General features: G+C 38.6%; 1 protein-coding gene across 3 annotated transcripts; it reads left to right on the top strand.

Moving 5' to 3' along the window:
• Positions 1-225: 225 nt before the first annotated feature.
• Positions 226-12,477, top strand: KLHL23 (kelch like family member 23). 3 transcript variants are annotated; one of them, XM_027865859.1, is made up of 4 exons: positions 226-275; positions 1,793-3,007; positions 6,570-6,722; positions 11,584-12,477. In XM_027865859.1, the coding sequence occupies exons 2-4, from the start codon at positions 1,795-1,797 to the stop codon at positions 11,892-11,894; spliced, it is 1,677 nt and encodes a 558-aa protein (XP_027721660.1). In that variant the 5' UTR covers positions 226-275; positions 1,793-1,794; the 3' UTR covers positions 11,895-12,477. The 3 variants fall into 3 exon arrangements, with proteins under 3 accessions (XP_027721660.1, XP_027721659.1, XP_027721658.1); XM_027865858.1 differs by lacking the exon at positions 226-275 and adding an exon at positions 316-384; XM_027865857.1 differs by lacking the exon at positions 226-275 and adding an exon at positions 537-601.
• The last annotated feature ends 748 nt before the right edge of the window (positions 12,478-13,225 follow it).

Genomic DNA, 13,225 nt, shown 5'->3' with positions numbered 1-13,225 from the left:
GCTGTGCCGCTCGGACACCGAGGCTGCTGCCGAGGGTGCCGGCTGCTCAGCCCTGCGCCATAACTTGGGGGCGTTTGGCAGCGAGGAGTCGGGGCCGGGCGGGTTGTCGCTTGCACAGAGGGGCGGGGTGGGCAAAGACCCTCTCCCTGGATCCTTGCTTCGACCCTCCCCCGCTTCGCCTTGGTCGTGGGGAGCCAATCAGGGCTCGTTGGCGCGGAGAGAGGTTGCCTTTTCCGGGGTCTCTGCAGGAGGACTTTTTGGCGGCACGAGGCAGGGTGCGTGCGTGACTGAGCCCTCGGGGACGCCATCCCTCGACCGCCTGGGGGCGGGGGGTGCAAAGCACCTTCCCGGCGTCCCCGGCTGCCGCCGCCTCTGTCAGCCTGGGTGTGTTGGGGGGGGGGGGGGGGGGAGCAGCCGAGGCACCAAAGTAGGAGCGGCCCCGGGGCGCGCTCTCTGGCTGGCCCCGGCCGCCGCCGCCGCCGCCGCCGCGCGGGTCCAAAGATGGTCAGAGGGGCGGGAGGAGCCGCCGCATTCGCCTCAGCGTCCGCGTCTCCTTAGTCCTTAGGGCCCCTAGCCCCCGGCCTCCGGGGGGGCGCTCGCGGTAAGTGGGGGGGCTGCTCGGGGGCAGCCCGCGACGCCCCCTCGGAGGGGAGAACGAGCCTTAGGCTAGCCCGCCGCCCCGCGGGAGGAAGAGAGGCGGACAATGGCCCGGGCCTCGCGGGCCGCCCGCCGGGCTGAACCCGCGCCTGCTTCTGCACCTGCTTGGGAGCCGGGAGGCGAGGGGGGCCACTCTAGGCGCTCGAGGACCCGGCGCCCCGGGACGCCCCGAAGCGGGGGCGCGAGCGCAGAGGGGGGTGAGGGGGGAGCACAGCTGGGCTGCCTCAGTTTCCGCGTCCCGGAAGGGGGGCTGTAAGTCCACAGCTGGGGGGGGCGGGTAAGGGGGGTAGGGCCCGAGGCCGGGCTGAGCTGCCTCCTTCCACATCCAGAAAGGGAGCTGTAATTTCGCGGCGGGGGTGGAGGGAGTGTGACCCGGATCGGGGCTGGGCTGCCTCAGTTTCCACTACCCAGAAGGGGAATTGTAACTGCACAGCGGGGGGCCGGTGACGTAGACGAGCCCGGCTTGCAGAGGTCTGTGGGGGGTTTGTACGCACGTTTTCTTTCTTCCTTTTTTTTTTTAAAGGCTGCAAACCCTCCTTCTACCCCCACCCCCCACCCCCTTTGTGAGGCTGCCCTTTGACCGGCGCCTTCCCCGGGTGATCGAATTTTAAAAGGAATCCCGGAGCTGGTGGAAATGGCTGGAGGAACAACTGAGCTCGCGCTTGGAGAGCAGCGACCGAGGCGGCTCCCCCTCCCCCAGGTTTCTCCGGGGGCGCCCCCCCTAAGGGCCCCCGCCCCCCCCCCCCCACTAATGCGAGGTGTTCGGGCAGCGCCTTCTTTGTTGAGACAGCTGTCTAGAAGGCAGTTTGTATGGATATGTGTGTAGGTGTGTTTGCCTTTTTGGAGGGGAAAGTGGCAAATTTCACATCCTTGCATCCAGGTTCGCGTAGTACTGCTGAATGTTGTGCCTGTTTACAAATTGGCCACCATATTCCGTTACCTTTACAGAACAATATACATTCTGAATTTGTTCTGGGTGCCTTTAGTTGTTTTAGCATAATTACTGTAATTTGTTGAGATGAGGCCTCTGGACTACAGTCAGCCTTAATCATTATAATGATTAGAATATACAGCATTTATAATTTAAGGTTATCTGTAGAATTTTAAATGAATATGTTTAATTTTTTTTTTGCAGCAATGGCACTTAAAGGGCAAGAAGACTATGTCTATCTTTTCAAAGATCCTTCTCATCCTTTGGATTTCTTAGAAGCATTCAGAACATTCTATCTTGATGGATTATTTACTGATATAACACTTCAGTGTCCTTCAGGTGGTATCTTCCATTGTCATAAAGCTGTTTTAGCTGCCTGCAGCAATTATTTTAAAGCAATGTTCACAGCTGACATGAAAGAAAAGTTTAAAAACAAAATAAAACTTCCTGGGATCCACCATGAAGTTCTAGAAGGTCTTATAAATTATGCATACACTTCACAAATCAGAATAACCCAAAGAAATGTTCAAAGCCTCCTTGAAGCAGCAGACTTACTACAATTTTTTCCTGTAAAGAAAGCTTGTGAGCAGTTTTTGGTAAGGCACCTTGATGTTGATAATTGCATAGGAATGCATTCCTTTGCAGAATTTCATGTGTGTCCAGAATTAGAGAAGGAATCCAGAAGGATGCTTTTATCAAGGTTCAAGGAAGTATGGCAACAAGAAGAATTTCTTGAAATCAGCAGTGAAAAATTATTCTTTATTTTGTCCAGAAAGAATCTAAGTGTTTGGAAAGAAGAAACTGTCATAGAACCAGTTATTAAATGGACAGCACATGATGTAGAAAATCGAATCGAAGGCATTTATGATCTCCTAAGCTATGTAGAAATAGATATAGATCAGATGTACTTGAAGACTGCTTTGAGTCTTCAGAGAAGACACCTACTAACTGAAAACAAGTTGAGAGCCTTAATATATAATGCTCTAAGTCCTATACATAAGGAAGTTTCCCAGAGGTCTACAGCTACTATGTATGTAATTGGAGGGTATTATTGGCATCCTTTGTCAGAAGTTCACATATGGGATCCTTTAATAAATGTTTGGATTCAGGGAGCAGAAATACCAGATTATACCAGAGAAAGCTATGGTGTTACAAGTTTGGGACCCAACATTTATGTTACAGGTGGTTATAGGACAGATAACATAGAAGCCCTTGACACTGTCTGGATCTATAATAGTGAAACTGATGAATGGACTGAAGGCCCTCCCATGCTCAATGCAAGATATTATCACTGTGCAGTTACCTTAAGTGGTTGTGTCTATGCGTTGGGGGGTTACAGAAAAGGAGCTCCAGCAGAAGAAGCAGAGTTCTATGATCCTTTAAAAAAGAAATGGATCCCTATTGCAAATATGATTAAAGGTATGTACAGATTTTGGATGTTATGTATTTTGTGGCCTTTTGAACTTGAACCAGCCTTCCTGTTCTTTCAGTGAAAGTGCAAGGACCAAGATAACTATCTCAAGTATCCTGTTACTGAGGTTGGCATCACTCTTTTATCTAAGAAGTAAAGTAGAATACACAAATAATGTATCATAGAATGCCCCAAATAATATTTTTATGATTCCAATGCTAAATAGAGAAAACAAGTGCTATCTTACGTCTTTTTTGAATAGGAAAGCCATCACTGACATTTTTTAGCCAGGCTTTGCTTCCTAATGATTTTTAAAGTTGGTGGACAAAATTAGAAATGTAAATGGTTTTATTTAATTGTATATTATTTAATATAAATACTGTTTAATATTTATTTTAACTTTTTCTTGTTCTTAAATGACTTTCTCTTTAAATTTTTCCCTTCTTTACTACTATACCAGATCAGTTTCCTTTAAATTGAAAACTGGTGGTCTTTTTTATTTCTAAATGCATTATGGGTTTTTTCTCCATCCTTCCTCAAAATTATGTCTTTTTTGTTTTACCATGATATGGTCTAGTTATTTGGAGTCCTACAAGTATAACAAACATTTTGTCAGTAGAACTTTTCTTATTTTTGTTTTGGTGATGTCTCATTTATGATAATCACTGTAAAGTCTTGGAAGCAAATTTAGTATTCAATTTTAGGAATAGGGGAGGGATGGGCAAATACATTCTTGCTATATCAACGGATGTATAATAAAATGCTTGATTTTTCTTTCCTTTTATTCATAAAAATATAACATTTAATTTTAAAATTGGTGCTATGGTACTTCACCAGAACAACTTTCAAGTTGTATGGACACAGTGCAAATATTTCCAAATTTGCATTATTTCATCTCAGGTATTTCCCCTCTTGCACGTTATTGTTCTTTCTAAGGAGCTAAAGAGAGTGTGGAAATCTGTCCAGTTGTGGCCCATTACAATCAGCCAAGAGGCTTGATTTATGTCTGGAAATTTCTTTATGAAAGATCAGGTTGACACAAATCTTTTGATAAAGTGGTTTATAGGACAGAAATGCCCCCCCCCACATTCAGAGACCGACACTCATACTCAAATATACGAGTAAATTCCTTCTCAAAATATTTGTTACTCTCTAACATGGCTTAGGAGTACAGTAATGTTTTATAATATGGCAGAGGCTAAGTTGGTTACAGCAAGGAGAGGGAGCAGGCTAAAAAAATCCACGTCCTTTTTGGGTGCCTTACAGGCTTAAGTTAGCTATTTCCATCTCCTATCACCTGTAGAAGATGCAAGGGAATCTGAAATGTCATTTTTGGGAGATATTAGAAATCTGGAGCATTTTTCTGCTTATTTGTGTTTTTTTGTGATTTCAGAATGTGATTTTGTAACTTGGCATGTATTTCTGATTAGGTAGTATGTTTTATTGTCAGCTTTCTAGCTTATTTTTTCCCCACTTAGTAGTATTTTATTTTTTCCAATTACATGTAAAGATAATTTTCAACATACACTTTTATAAGATTTTGAGTTCCAAATTTTTTCTCCCTCCCTCCCCACACTCCTCCCCAAGATGGCATGTAATTTGATAAGGCTGTACAACATACAATCATATTAAACATGTTTCCACATTAATCATATTGGGAAAGAAGAATCAGAACAAAAGGGAGAAAACACAGTTCTAGCTTATTTTAAAAATTCACTTGATTCTTTATTCACCATAAAAGAAAATGCTGAAATAATGTGTTGATGTTGTGTAAGGACTCCGAGCCTTTCCAAAGCTTCCCCAACAGTTGACTGATAACTTTCATTCCTTTTATCCTGGCTAAAATTGAAATACTTCATGAATAGTTAGACTTTAATCTGTTATTTGTTATTCATACCTTTGCCTGGTCTCAGCCCTGAGGGGTTCACATGCTGTATTTTCTGCTTCTTACTTTGCTCTCAGGAAGGTGAAATATTTTCTGTAATTTGTTTTATTTGCTAAGTCTCATGTGTTCTATTAAAAGTTTTTTCTAGGTAGTATATGTGTCAAGAAGCCAGGACTAAGCAATGTATCCTTAACTGTTATGAAAACGAATGACTCCCTAAAACATTTTTGATCCTTCATGAAGGTCTTATTTGTAGGTCCTTTATTTCACAATAGAAATTAATTAATAGGTTAAACCAATATTCTCACCTAAACTAAACTCATTTTATTCCCCCAAGCCATCTTTTCCTCCTCTTAATTTCCCTATTTTTGTTAGGAAACCTGGAAGTTACCTTCCTCATCATCCTCCCGAATCTAATTCCAAAGTGTCTTTTTAATAAAAATAGTAATTCACATTAACCCATTCTTTTACGGTTTACAGATAGCTTTTCTTACAATAAGCCTGGGAAGTAGGGATTAAAGTATCATCCCTGTTTTACAAATACAAAAACTAAGGTTCCAAGAAGTTAAGTCACTTGCCCTTTCCTTTCCATTGTTCTCTCCCCAGTTGGAGTCTTCTTTAGCCTACTGCAGTAGTCCAGAAGGTAAATAATTGATATTTGTCTCCAGTCTCTCTCCACTTCAATCCATCTTGCACATTAATAATAATTAATAATATACCACATAATATATATTAACAATAATATAGAATAATAATGATAGTTAACATATAGTGCCATGTACTTTGCTAAGTACTTTACAATTATTATCTCATTTTGTCCTCACAACAACCCTGCGAGGTAGGTGTGGTTATTATCTCCATTTTACAGATAAGGAAACTGAGGCAAACAGGTTAAGGGACTTGCCAAAAGTCACAGAGCAAGTAAGTGTCTGAAGCGAAACAGGCGTGGTGCTCTCCACTGTACCATGTTGCAGCCCACCCTCTGATTAACTTTTCTAAAACAGGGCACTGAACATGTCACCTCACTGCCCAGAAACTTCCTTCAAATCTGGCCCCAACCTACCTTTTCAGCCATTTTTCTCATTTTTCCCTATGCTCCATCTAAACAGTATCAACATTTCCCAAATGCGTCTTGCTTTCCTACTTCACCTTTATTCAGTCTTTTTTTTTTTTACTGAAATACCCTCACCTATATCTGTAATTGTAAAAATCCTGTCCATTTTTTAAGCCCTAACTCAAATACTGCTTCGTACGTGAAGTCTTACCTGATTTTCTAGAATCTCTTACCAGATTCTCTTTTTGGCAGTATAGTGAAACTTCTGACAGACCCCTTCTCAGAATTCTGTTTTTAAATGCATAAAACAAATAAAATTAAAAAGGAAACCAGCAAGATATTTTTTTTAAAGTTCAGGGACTCCAGATTAAGAACTACTCTGAAAGAGATTTCTCCTTCCTTTGAACTTATAGGAACCTTCACTTTTTTAACCTACTTTATGGCATTTATTACAGTTGCCTTATGCTATCTGTCTTTTGTTACCATTAGGTTGTTAGTTTCGTGAAGCCAGAGACCATATCTTATTTACCACTATAGCCTCCCCAACACTTAGTCTTGTGTCTTATATATAGTAGGTATTAGATCAATTTGATGAATGGTGAGATAAAAAGATATGATTTTTAACATACAGGTGTGGGAAATGCTACTGCCTGTGTCTTACGGGAAATCATCTATGTCATTGGAGGCCACTGTGGTTACAGGGGAAGCTGTACTTATGATAAAGTCCAGAGTTACAACTCAGACATCAATGAATGGAGTCTGATCACCTCTAGTCCGCATCCAGGTAAATAGAAACCCTTGCCTAATTTGTGCTCTCCCTCATAAAATATGTCTGTGTAACAATAGATTAGTTTAATAATAAATTAAGACTCATGTAAGATTAAAAAAAAGTTTCTTAAAAAAAGAAAAAAAATGTTTCTTTGTATGGTGGATTTAACGTACATGGTGCCATGCCCATTTTTTTTAATTGGACCTGTGATTTCATTGGTATAGAACCTTCTTCCACCCAGATGGATTGGCATCTGCTCTACAACTCACAGTCTTAGAGAGTTGCCTGGGGCACCTAGAGTTAAGGTGACTGGCCTGCGGTCATATGGCTATTAGATATCAGAGGTGAGATTTGAACCAGGTCTTCTTAACTCCGAGGTGGGCTCTCTAATTACTACCCAGTGTTGCCTCAGATACCTTGCCTTACACGTTTTAGGTTTTTAATAAATATTGAATTGACTTGAGCGGAATTCAGGGGATCAAAATATCCTTCAAACTAGAATCTAAATTACTTGACAAATACTCCCAGTTATATTTTTAAATAGGTTCTTGTTGTTCACTCGTGACCGACTTTTGGGCCATACTGTCTGTGAGATTTTCTTGGCAAAGATACTGGAGTGGTTTGCCATTTCCTTCTCCGGTAGATTAAGGCAAACAGAGGTTAAGTGACTTGTCGAGGGTTACATAGCTAGTAAGTACCTTAGGCCAGATTTGAACTCAGGTCTTCCTGGCTCCAGGCTTAGTGCTTTATCCACTGAGTCATCTAACTGTCCCCTATTAATGGTTTATACTACCACAAAAATACACATTCCATTTCACTGTGACTAAAACACATGTAATGGTTTTGTTTTTCCTTCATTCTTAGGTTCTTTTTCTGCTACCTATATTTTAGTTTATATATTAAATCTGTGCTTCTAAAACCTTGATTTTTATTGGCACATTCAAAAGAAGCAGTTTATTTGTCAACTCTTTTGTTTAAGTGCAGCTTGAGGTCATTACTTCATTTTTAAAATGTACGCTTTCTGATAAAAACTGTATACCTGATTTGTTAATCACATTTAGTGGTTCAGCAGATATTTAGTAAGCATTATTGCAGTGTTTCATAGATTGCTGTAAGGTACTTCATAGACATAAAGAACATATTCTCTGCTTGTGAGGAGTAGGCTGCCTTCCATGCTCACTTTTGTACTTTAACTGATGCCTTTGTCAGCATCTCAGGGGAAATTACAAACTATAGCATGATGACAATTGTACCATGTGTTTAATTTTTCTGTTATAGAAAAGCAATATTACTTGGCGTTGCTTTTAGCCATTTGTTATTTGGCAACAGGTTTCTATATTCTATATTCTATCTAGAAAAGATATTTGAAATTCACAAACTTATACCAGCTACGGTTATTATAGATTAATACCTTTCTGCTGATCTGCTTACAAATTGTGTTTTAAGTACCGTTACTTGAGATTTTATTTTCTGAAAAAAGGTTTTTATTTGGGTCCCCCTGCCCCTCATCTCATATTGTAGAAAATACATACTGGACAGAGTTAACTCTACTTTTCGTCTTTTTTGTGTATAGTGAATTCACACAATGTTACTTTTCCGCCCTTTATTTCAAATCAGAAAAATATAATAACCAGTATTATCCCCAACTATACAAATGCTAATAATGGTCATAAATGTTGATATAGAAAAAGAAAATTATTAAGAAAATATTACTAGTAGACACATTTTGCCTTTGAAGGAATAATAATAACCTAGGTAGATATTGTTTTTCACCATGTCCAAGGCTTCTGCATACGTTGTCTTGGAAGCCAGGTGGTACGTTAGATAGAGTGCTGTACTTGGAGTCAGGAAGATCTGCACTCCAATCCAGCCTCAGACACTTATAGCTTTGTGACCCTGGGCAAGTAACTTAGCTACTGTCTGCCTCAGTTTCCTCATCTATAAAATGGGATGACAATAGCACCTAGCTCTCAGGGTTGTAACTGGATAAAATGGTGTTTATAAAGTGTTTTGTAAACCTTAAAGTGCTACATAAATTTTAACTATTATCATCATCATCTAATCCGAACCTTACAACAACCTTGTGAGGTATACAGTTCTAAGTATTACTATCCCTATTTTATAAATGAGGAAACTGAGGTTCAGAGGGATTAAATGACTTGTACAGAGTCACACAGCTAGTAAGTAAAGAGAATGGGATTCTAATCCTTGCTTTTCTATATCAAATGATTGAAAATGTGTCTTGGGTACCCCAGCTACCCATTTGCCAGGCAGCATTGGCAGCATACAATTTCAAGAACCAGTGATAAAGTGGAAGCAAAAAATGTGTCAGCAGTCAACAGTTAAGCTTAGCCTAATCCCTTAACCTTCTTAGGAGAGGAATAGCACTGTCATCTCTGTTGCTTTTAGCCACCATTCCTCCATGGCCAGTGTGACACAGTTGGCTCCTTGTACCCCACATGTTGATAGATTAGGTATTACCTCTAGTCAGCTCACTTACATCTTAGAAACTCAGCTTCATAATATAAACAAAAAAGACCAGTTAAAAGAATAAAACTCAGTATAACAATGAAATATAAACTATATTCACATTTTTTAAAAGAAGAAATATGCACAACTCATTTATTCTATGTCCCCTTAGGATCCCTTTTCCATTTGTTATTTTCATATGGTGGTTGTTTCATATACTGTTTTGTCTTGGTTTCTTCATTTAGAATTATTTCATGTCTTTTTGTGTTCTTTATATCTCTCATAGTTGTAGTTTTAAAGACACAATAATATTACACTGATATATCATAATCTTTCTGCTTTTTCACAACCATTGGATAAGCTTTATTTTAGGTAAGTCACAATCTCTCTGGGCCTGAGACTTCTCATCTGTAAAATTAGGATATTGGGCTACATGTTAACTTTCAGTTCAGATATACTAGTTCAGTGTATGTTTAGCACTGGCAAACATTTTTGTGATCTCACCTTTCTTTGTTTCATGAATTTCTGTACCATTTTTCCAACTTGTATAGCAATCATCATACATTACCTTAGTTTGTGGTTGTTTTTGTATATCTCTAATTAGAAACTATTGAAGGATGGGAGAGCTGCTAATTCATCTTTATATACTGTGCCTACTACACTGCATTTAAATAATAGGCACCTAGATAAGTATTTGTTGAATGTGTAAAAGAGAAGTTCTTTTTTGGTCTACACCTGGTCTACACCTACAAGTGTGGAAATTTCTTCCCCAACAGGGATCTGTAATTTAGAGTCTTAGACGGTTGTTAGGAATGTTTAGAAGCTAAATAACTTGCTCATATTCACTCAGCTACTAGGTATCTGAGGTAGGATCTTCAGCCAGGTCTTTCTGATTCCCAGGTTAGCTCTTAATATACAATGCCATGCTCTCTCTATGAAAATGTAAATATTCTAATTTAAAATATTTAATTTCCCATGAAAATTACCAGTTTATAAGAAATAAATATAAACCAGTGAAAATGGATTTTGTGTTTCCTTTTCTTCTGTTATTACTTCATGTTGCCTTTAGTTTTTAAAACTCAAAGAAAATTTAAATTTATTTAATTTTAATTTATTTTAAAAGGTAAACTCTATAGAAAGAGTGGACTCTCTGACCTCTCTGTTATTGACTTTATTGTGGTTGGTGGTGGTGGTGGTGGTAGTGGTGGTGGTGGTGGAGGATAGGGAACAAGAATCCTTTCTTAAGTGGGGTGCCAAGTCTCCATTTATTTGCTCCTAGGTTTCCTGTGCTTATAACATAACTCTCCTGCCTCCAAATCTTTGTGGGGTTAGAGCCTTCATATCTAGCCAGAGTCAATGATTGAAATGAAAGTATGTTATAGATATGTTAATATTTGTCTGAATAAGAGAATAAGACCTTTAAAGTGCATTCATTGCTTGTGGGGGAGATAGCATGATACAGTAGAAAGAGCATTAGATACCAGATCAGAAATCTGGACTCTAATCCTGTCTTTTCCACTCAAATTTTCTTTATGATCTTGGGCAAATCACTGTTAATTTTGATGATCCTTAGTCTCCTCATTAGTAAAATGAGAGGGTTAGACTAAATGGCCCTCTAAAACTCCTTCCAGCCCTGATCTATGAATCTGTGATCCTTATTGCCACCCAGAAGAGTCTATGATCCTTATTACCACACAGCTAGGCTATTGCTATGCCAGCTTCCAAGTTTATTATAAGTTAAAGCTGGAAATTATCTACAGAGGTCATCTAGCCCCCATATTTGCTTTATGAAGAGGCAGTGGTTATAACATATCCTAAAAATGAATGCCAACTCAAAATATGACTATGGGGAAATTCAGTGAAGGGGGTTCTGCATATACAGGTTCTCTTTGTTACTCTGAAGATTCAGTTTAAGTATAATATTTGTGGACTATGGAAGCAACTCTTGGAGAGGTAGAATGGAGGTGAAGCCCATAGCACTATCAGGTGCTATAATTTGGAACAAGTTTCAACCATATTTTGAAGTGATATATACTAGCCTAGGTGGCGCCATAGTGCTGGGCCTTTAGTCAGGAAGACTCATCTTCCTGAGCTCAAACGTGGCCTCTGACATTTATTAGCTCTGTGACCTGGGGCAAGTCACTTATCCCTGTTTGCCTCAGTTCCTCATCTAACTGTAAAATGAGCTGGAGAAGAAAATGGCAAACCACTTCAGTATCTTTGCCAGGAAAACCCCAGATGGGGTCAGGAAGAGTCAGAATGATTGAAACAATTCAACAACAAAAATATAGTAGTCTCATATGTATGCTAATTTTAAAATGTGTATGATAACCATTCATTAATTTGCTGTAGCATTTTGTATTTTGTCTACAATTTTAAAATTTTTTCTTTTTTTCCCTTTTCAAAGAATATGGATTGTGTTCAATTCCATTAGAAAATAAGCTATATCTTGTTGGTGGACAAACCACAATTGCAGAATGCTATGACCCTGAACAAAATGAATGGACAGAGATAGCGCCTATGATGGAAAGGAGAATGGAGTGTGGTGCCGTCATCATGAATGGATGTATCTATGTAACTGGTGGATATTCCTACTCAAAAGGAACATATCTTCAAAGCATTGAAAAATATGATCCTGAACTTAATAAATGGGAAATAGTGGGTAATCTTCCTAGTGCCATGCGTTCACATGGATGTGTTTCTGTGTATAATGTATGATGCAATGTATGAAAATCACTAAGTAGAACCAAAAACAAAAACAAACAAACAAACAAACAGTTCACACTTAGCAGTGTACCAATAGATAATCTTATTTGGTATCAAAATATTGTTTCGACACTGGAGTTTATCTACAATGCACCCTATACTTTTCAAAAGTAACATTATCTTTAATATTTACTTGGACAGCTACGTAGTAAATGGTAGGAGGTTAAAGACATTTGTAGTAATGCATTCCATCTCCTTATCACAGTATTGACATTGGTAAGATATCAGAACCATACTGTGAAATTGATGTTCAGTTCTTGCCCTTAGGGTCATGGGCAGTGCACATTAAAGTACAATCTAACAGGTGATTGAAGTGGATAGAGGAAATCTTTTCTACCTCTATACAATTTTTCAATATTTTTTGAAACTTTTTTCTGCTCAAAGTACTGTGGAATGTAACATGAAACTAGACACAATCATCTTGTCTAGTTTTCTTTTTCTGATGCAGTTTGTATAATCTTTTCAAGTGACTTGATAGTTATTTTATATTTACTGAGTATTAACAATGTTTTATAAAACAGTTATTGCCTAAGAGTTTACAACCTAATTCTGAAAGGATGGCAAAACTGAAAAATGAGAGTAGAATAAAATTGCTTAGTAGACTTTGTATTTAGTATCAAAAGTTTTTTTTTTTTTTAACAAATGTGAACCTTTATGCAAACAAGGTTAAGGTTTCTATAGTTTATGCATGTGAAAAAAGATACTCAGTATCATCCCTGATTAGAAATATTTACCTTTATATGGAATGTATTTTAGAGCTGGAAGGAACCTTAATGTTCTTTACCCAACCAATTAATTTTCTTTCAAACAGATAATAAGAAAGGCTGCATTAGGTTATATGTTTAAATTTTAAACACTAAAGTAATAAAGTCTTAAAATGCTTGAATTCTTTTGTTATGGAAATAAATGACCATATTCACAGTTAAAAAAAAACACCCGTGAAATAAGAGGAATTATTTTAAGCTTGGTCTGAATTTAATAAAAAGTATTAGTTACAGAATAGAATGTAATATTAGAACTGGAAAGGATCTTAGAGATCATCTAGTCCAACAAAGCAGAAAATGTAAAAGAAATACAGAAACATTGAGAGACTCTAGACTTACCAAGTTGACCTTGTCTAGGAATAAATTTTTTAAAATAGATGTGAATTTGTAATTGCCTTCTGCATGCTATTACAATTTAAATTCTGATCTAGAGTTCTTCAGAACCTTAAGTCATCCTGCCTTCTCTGTATGCCTTTCTTGATTATCCTAACTCTCAGTGATCATTTCTTTACATTCCTG

The sequence above is a fragment of the Vombatus ursinus genome, unplaced genomic scaffold, assembly GCF_900497805.2.
Source record: "Vombatus ursinus unplaced genomic scaffold, bare-nosed wombat genome assembly UNPS02014779.1, whole genome shotgun sequence".
Classification (NCBI taxonomy): Eukaryota; Metazoa; Chordata; class Mammalia; order Diprotodontia; family Vombatidae; genus Vombatus; species Vombatus ursinus.
The sequence above is the reverse complement of the archived record's forward strand: the minus strand, read 5'-3'. Positions and strand labels throughout refer to the sequence as shown.

What these genes read in the sequence shown, in the direction of transcription:
- KLHL23 (XM_027865859.1), top strand. Translation starts at nt 1,795, where the DNA reads ATGGCACTTAAAGGGCAAGAAGACTATGTCTATCTTTTCAAAGATCCT. An exon ending in TATTGCAAATATGATTAAAG is followed by an intron (nt 3,008 to 6,569) that starts GTATGTACAGAT and finishes TTTAACATACAG; the next exon opens with GTGTGGGAAATGCTACTGCC. An exon ending in CACCTCTAGTCCGCATCCAG is followed by an intron (nt 6,723 to 11,583) that starts GTAAATAGAAAC and finishes CCCTTTTCAAAG; the next exon opens with AATATGGATTGTGTTCAATT.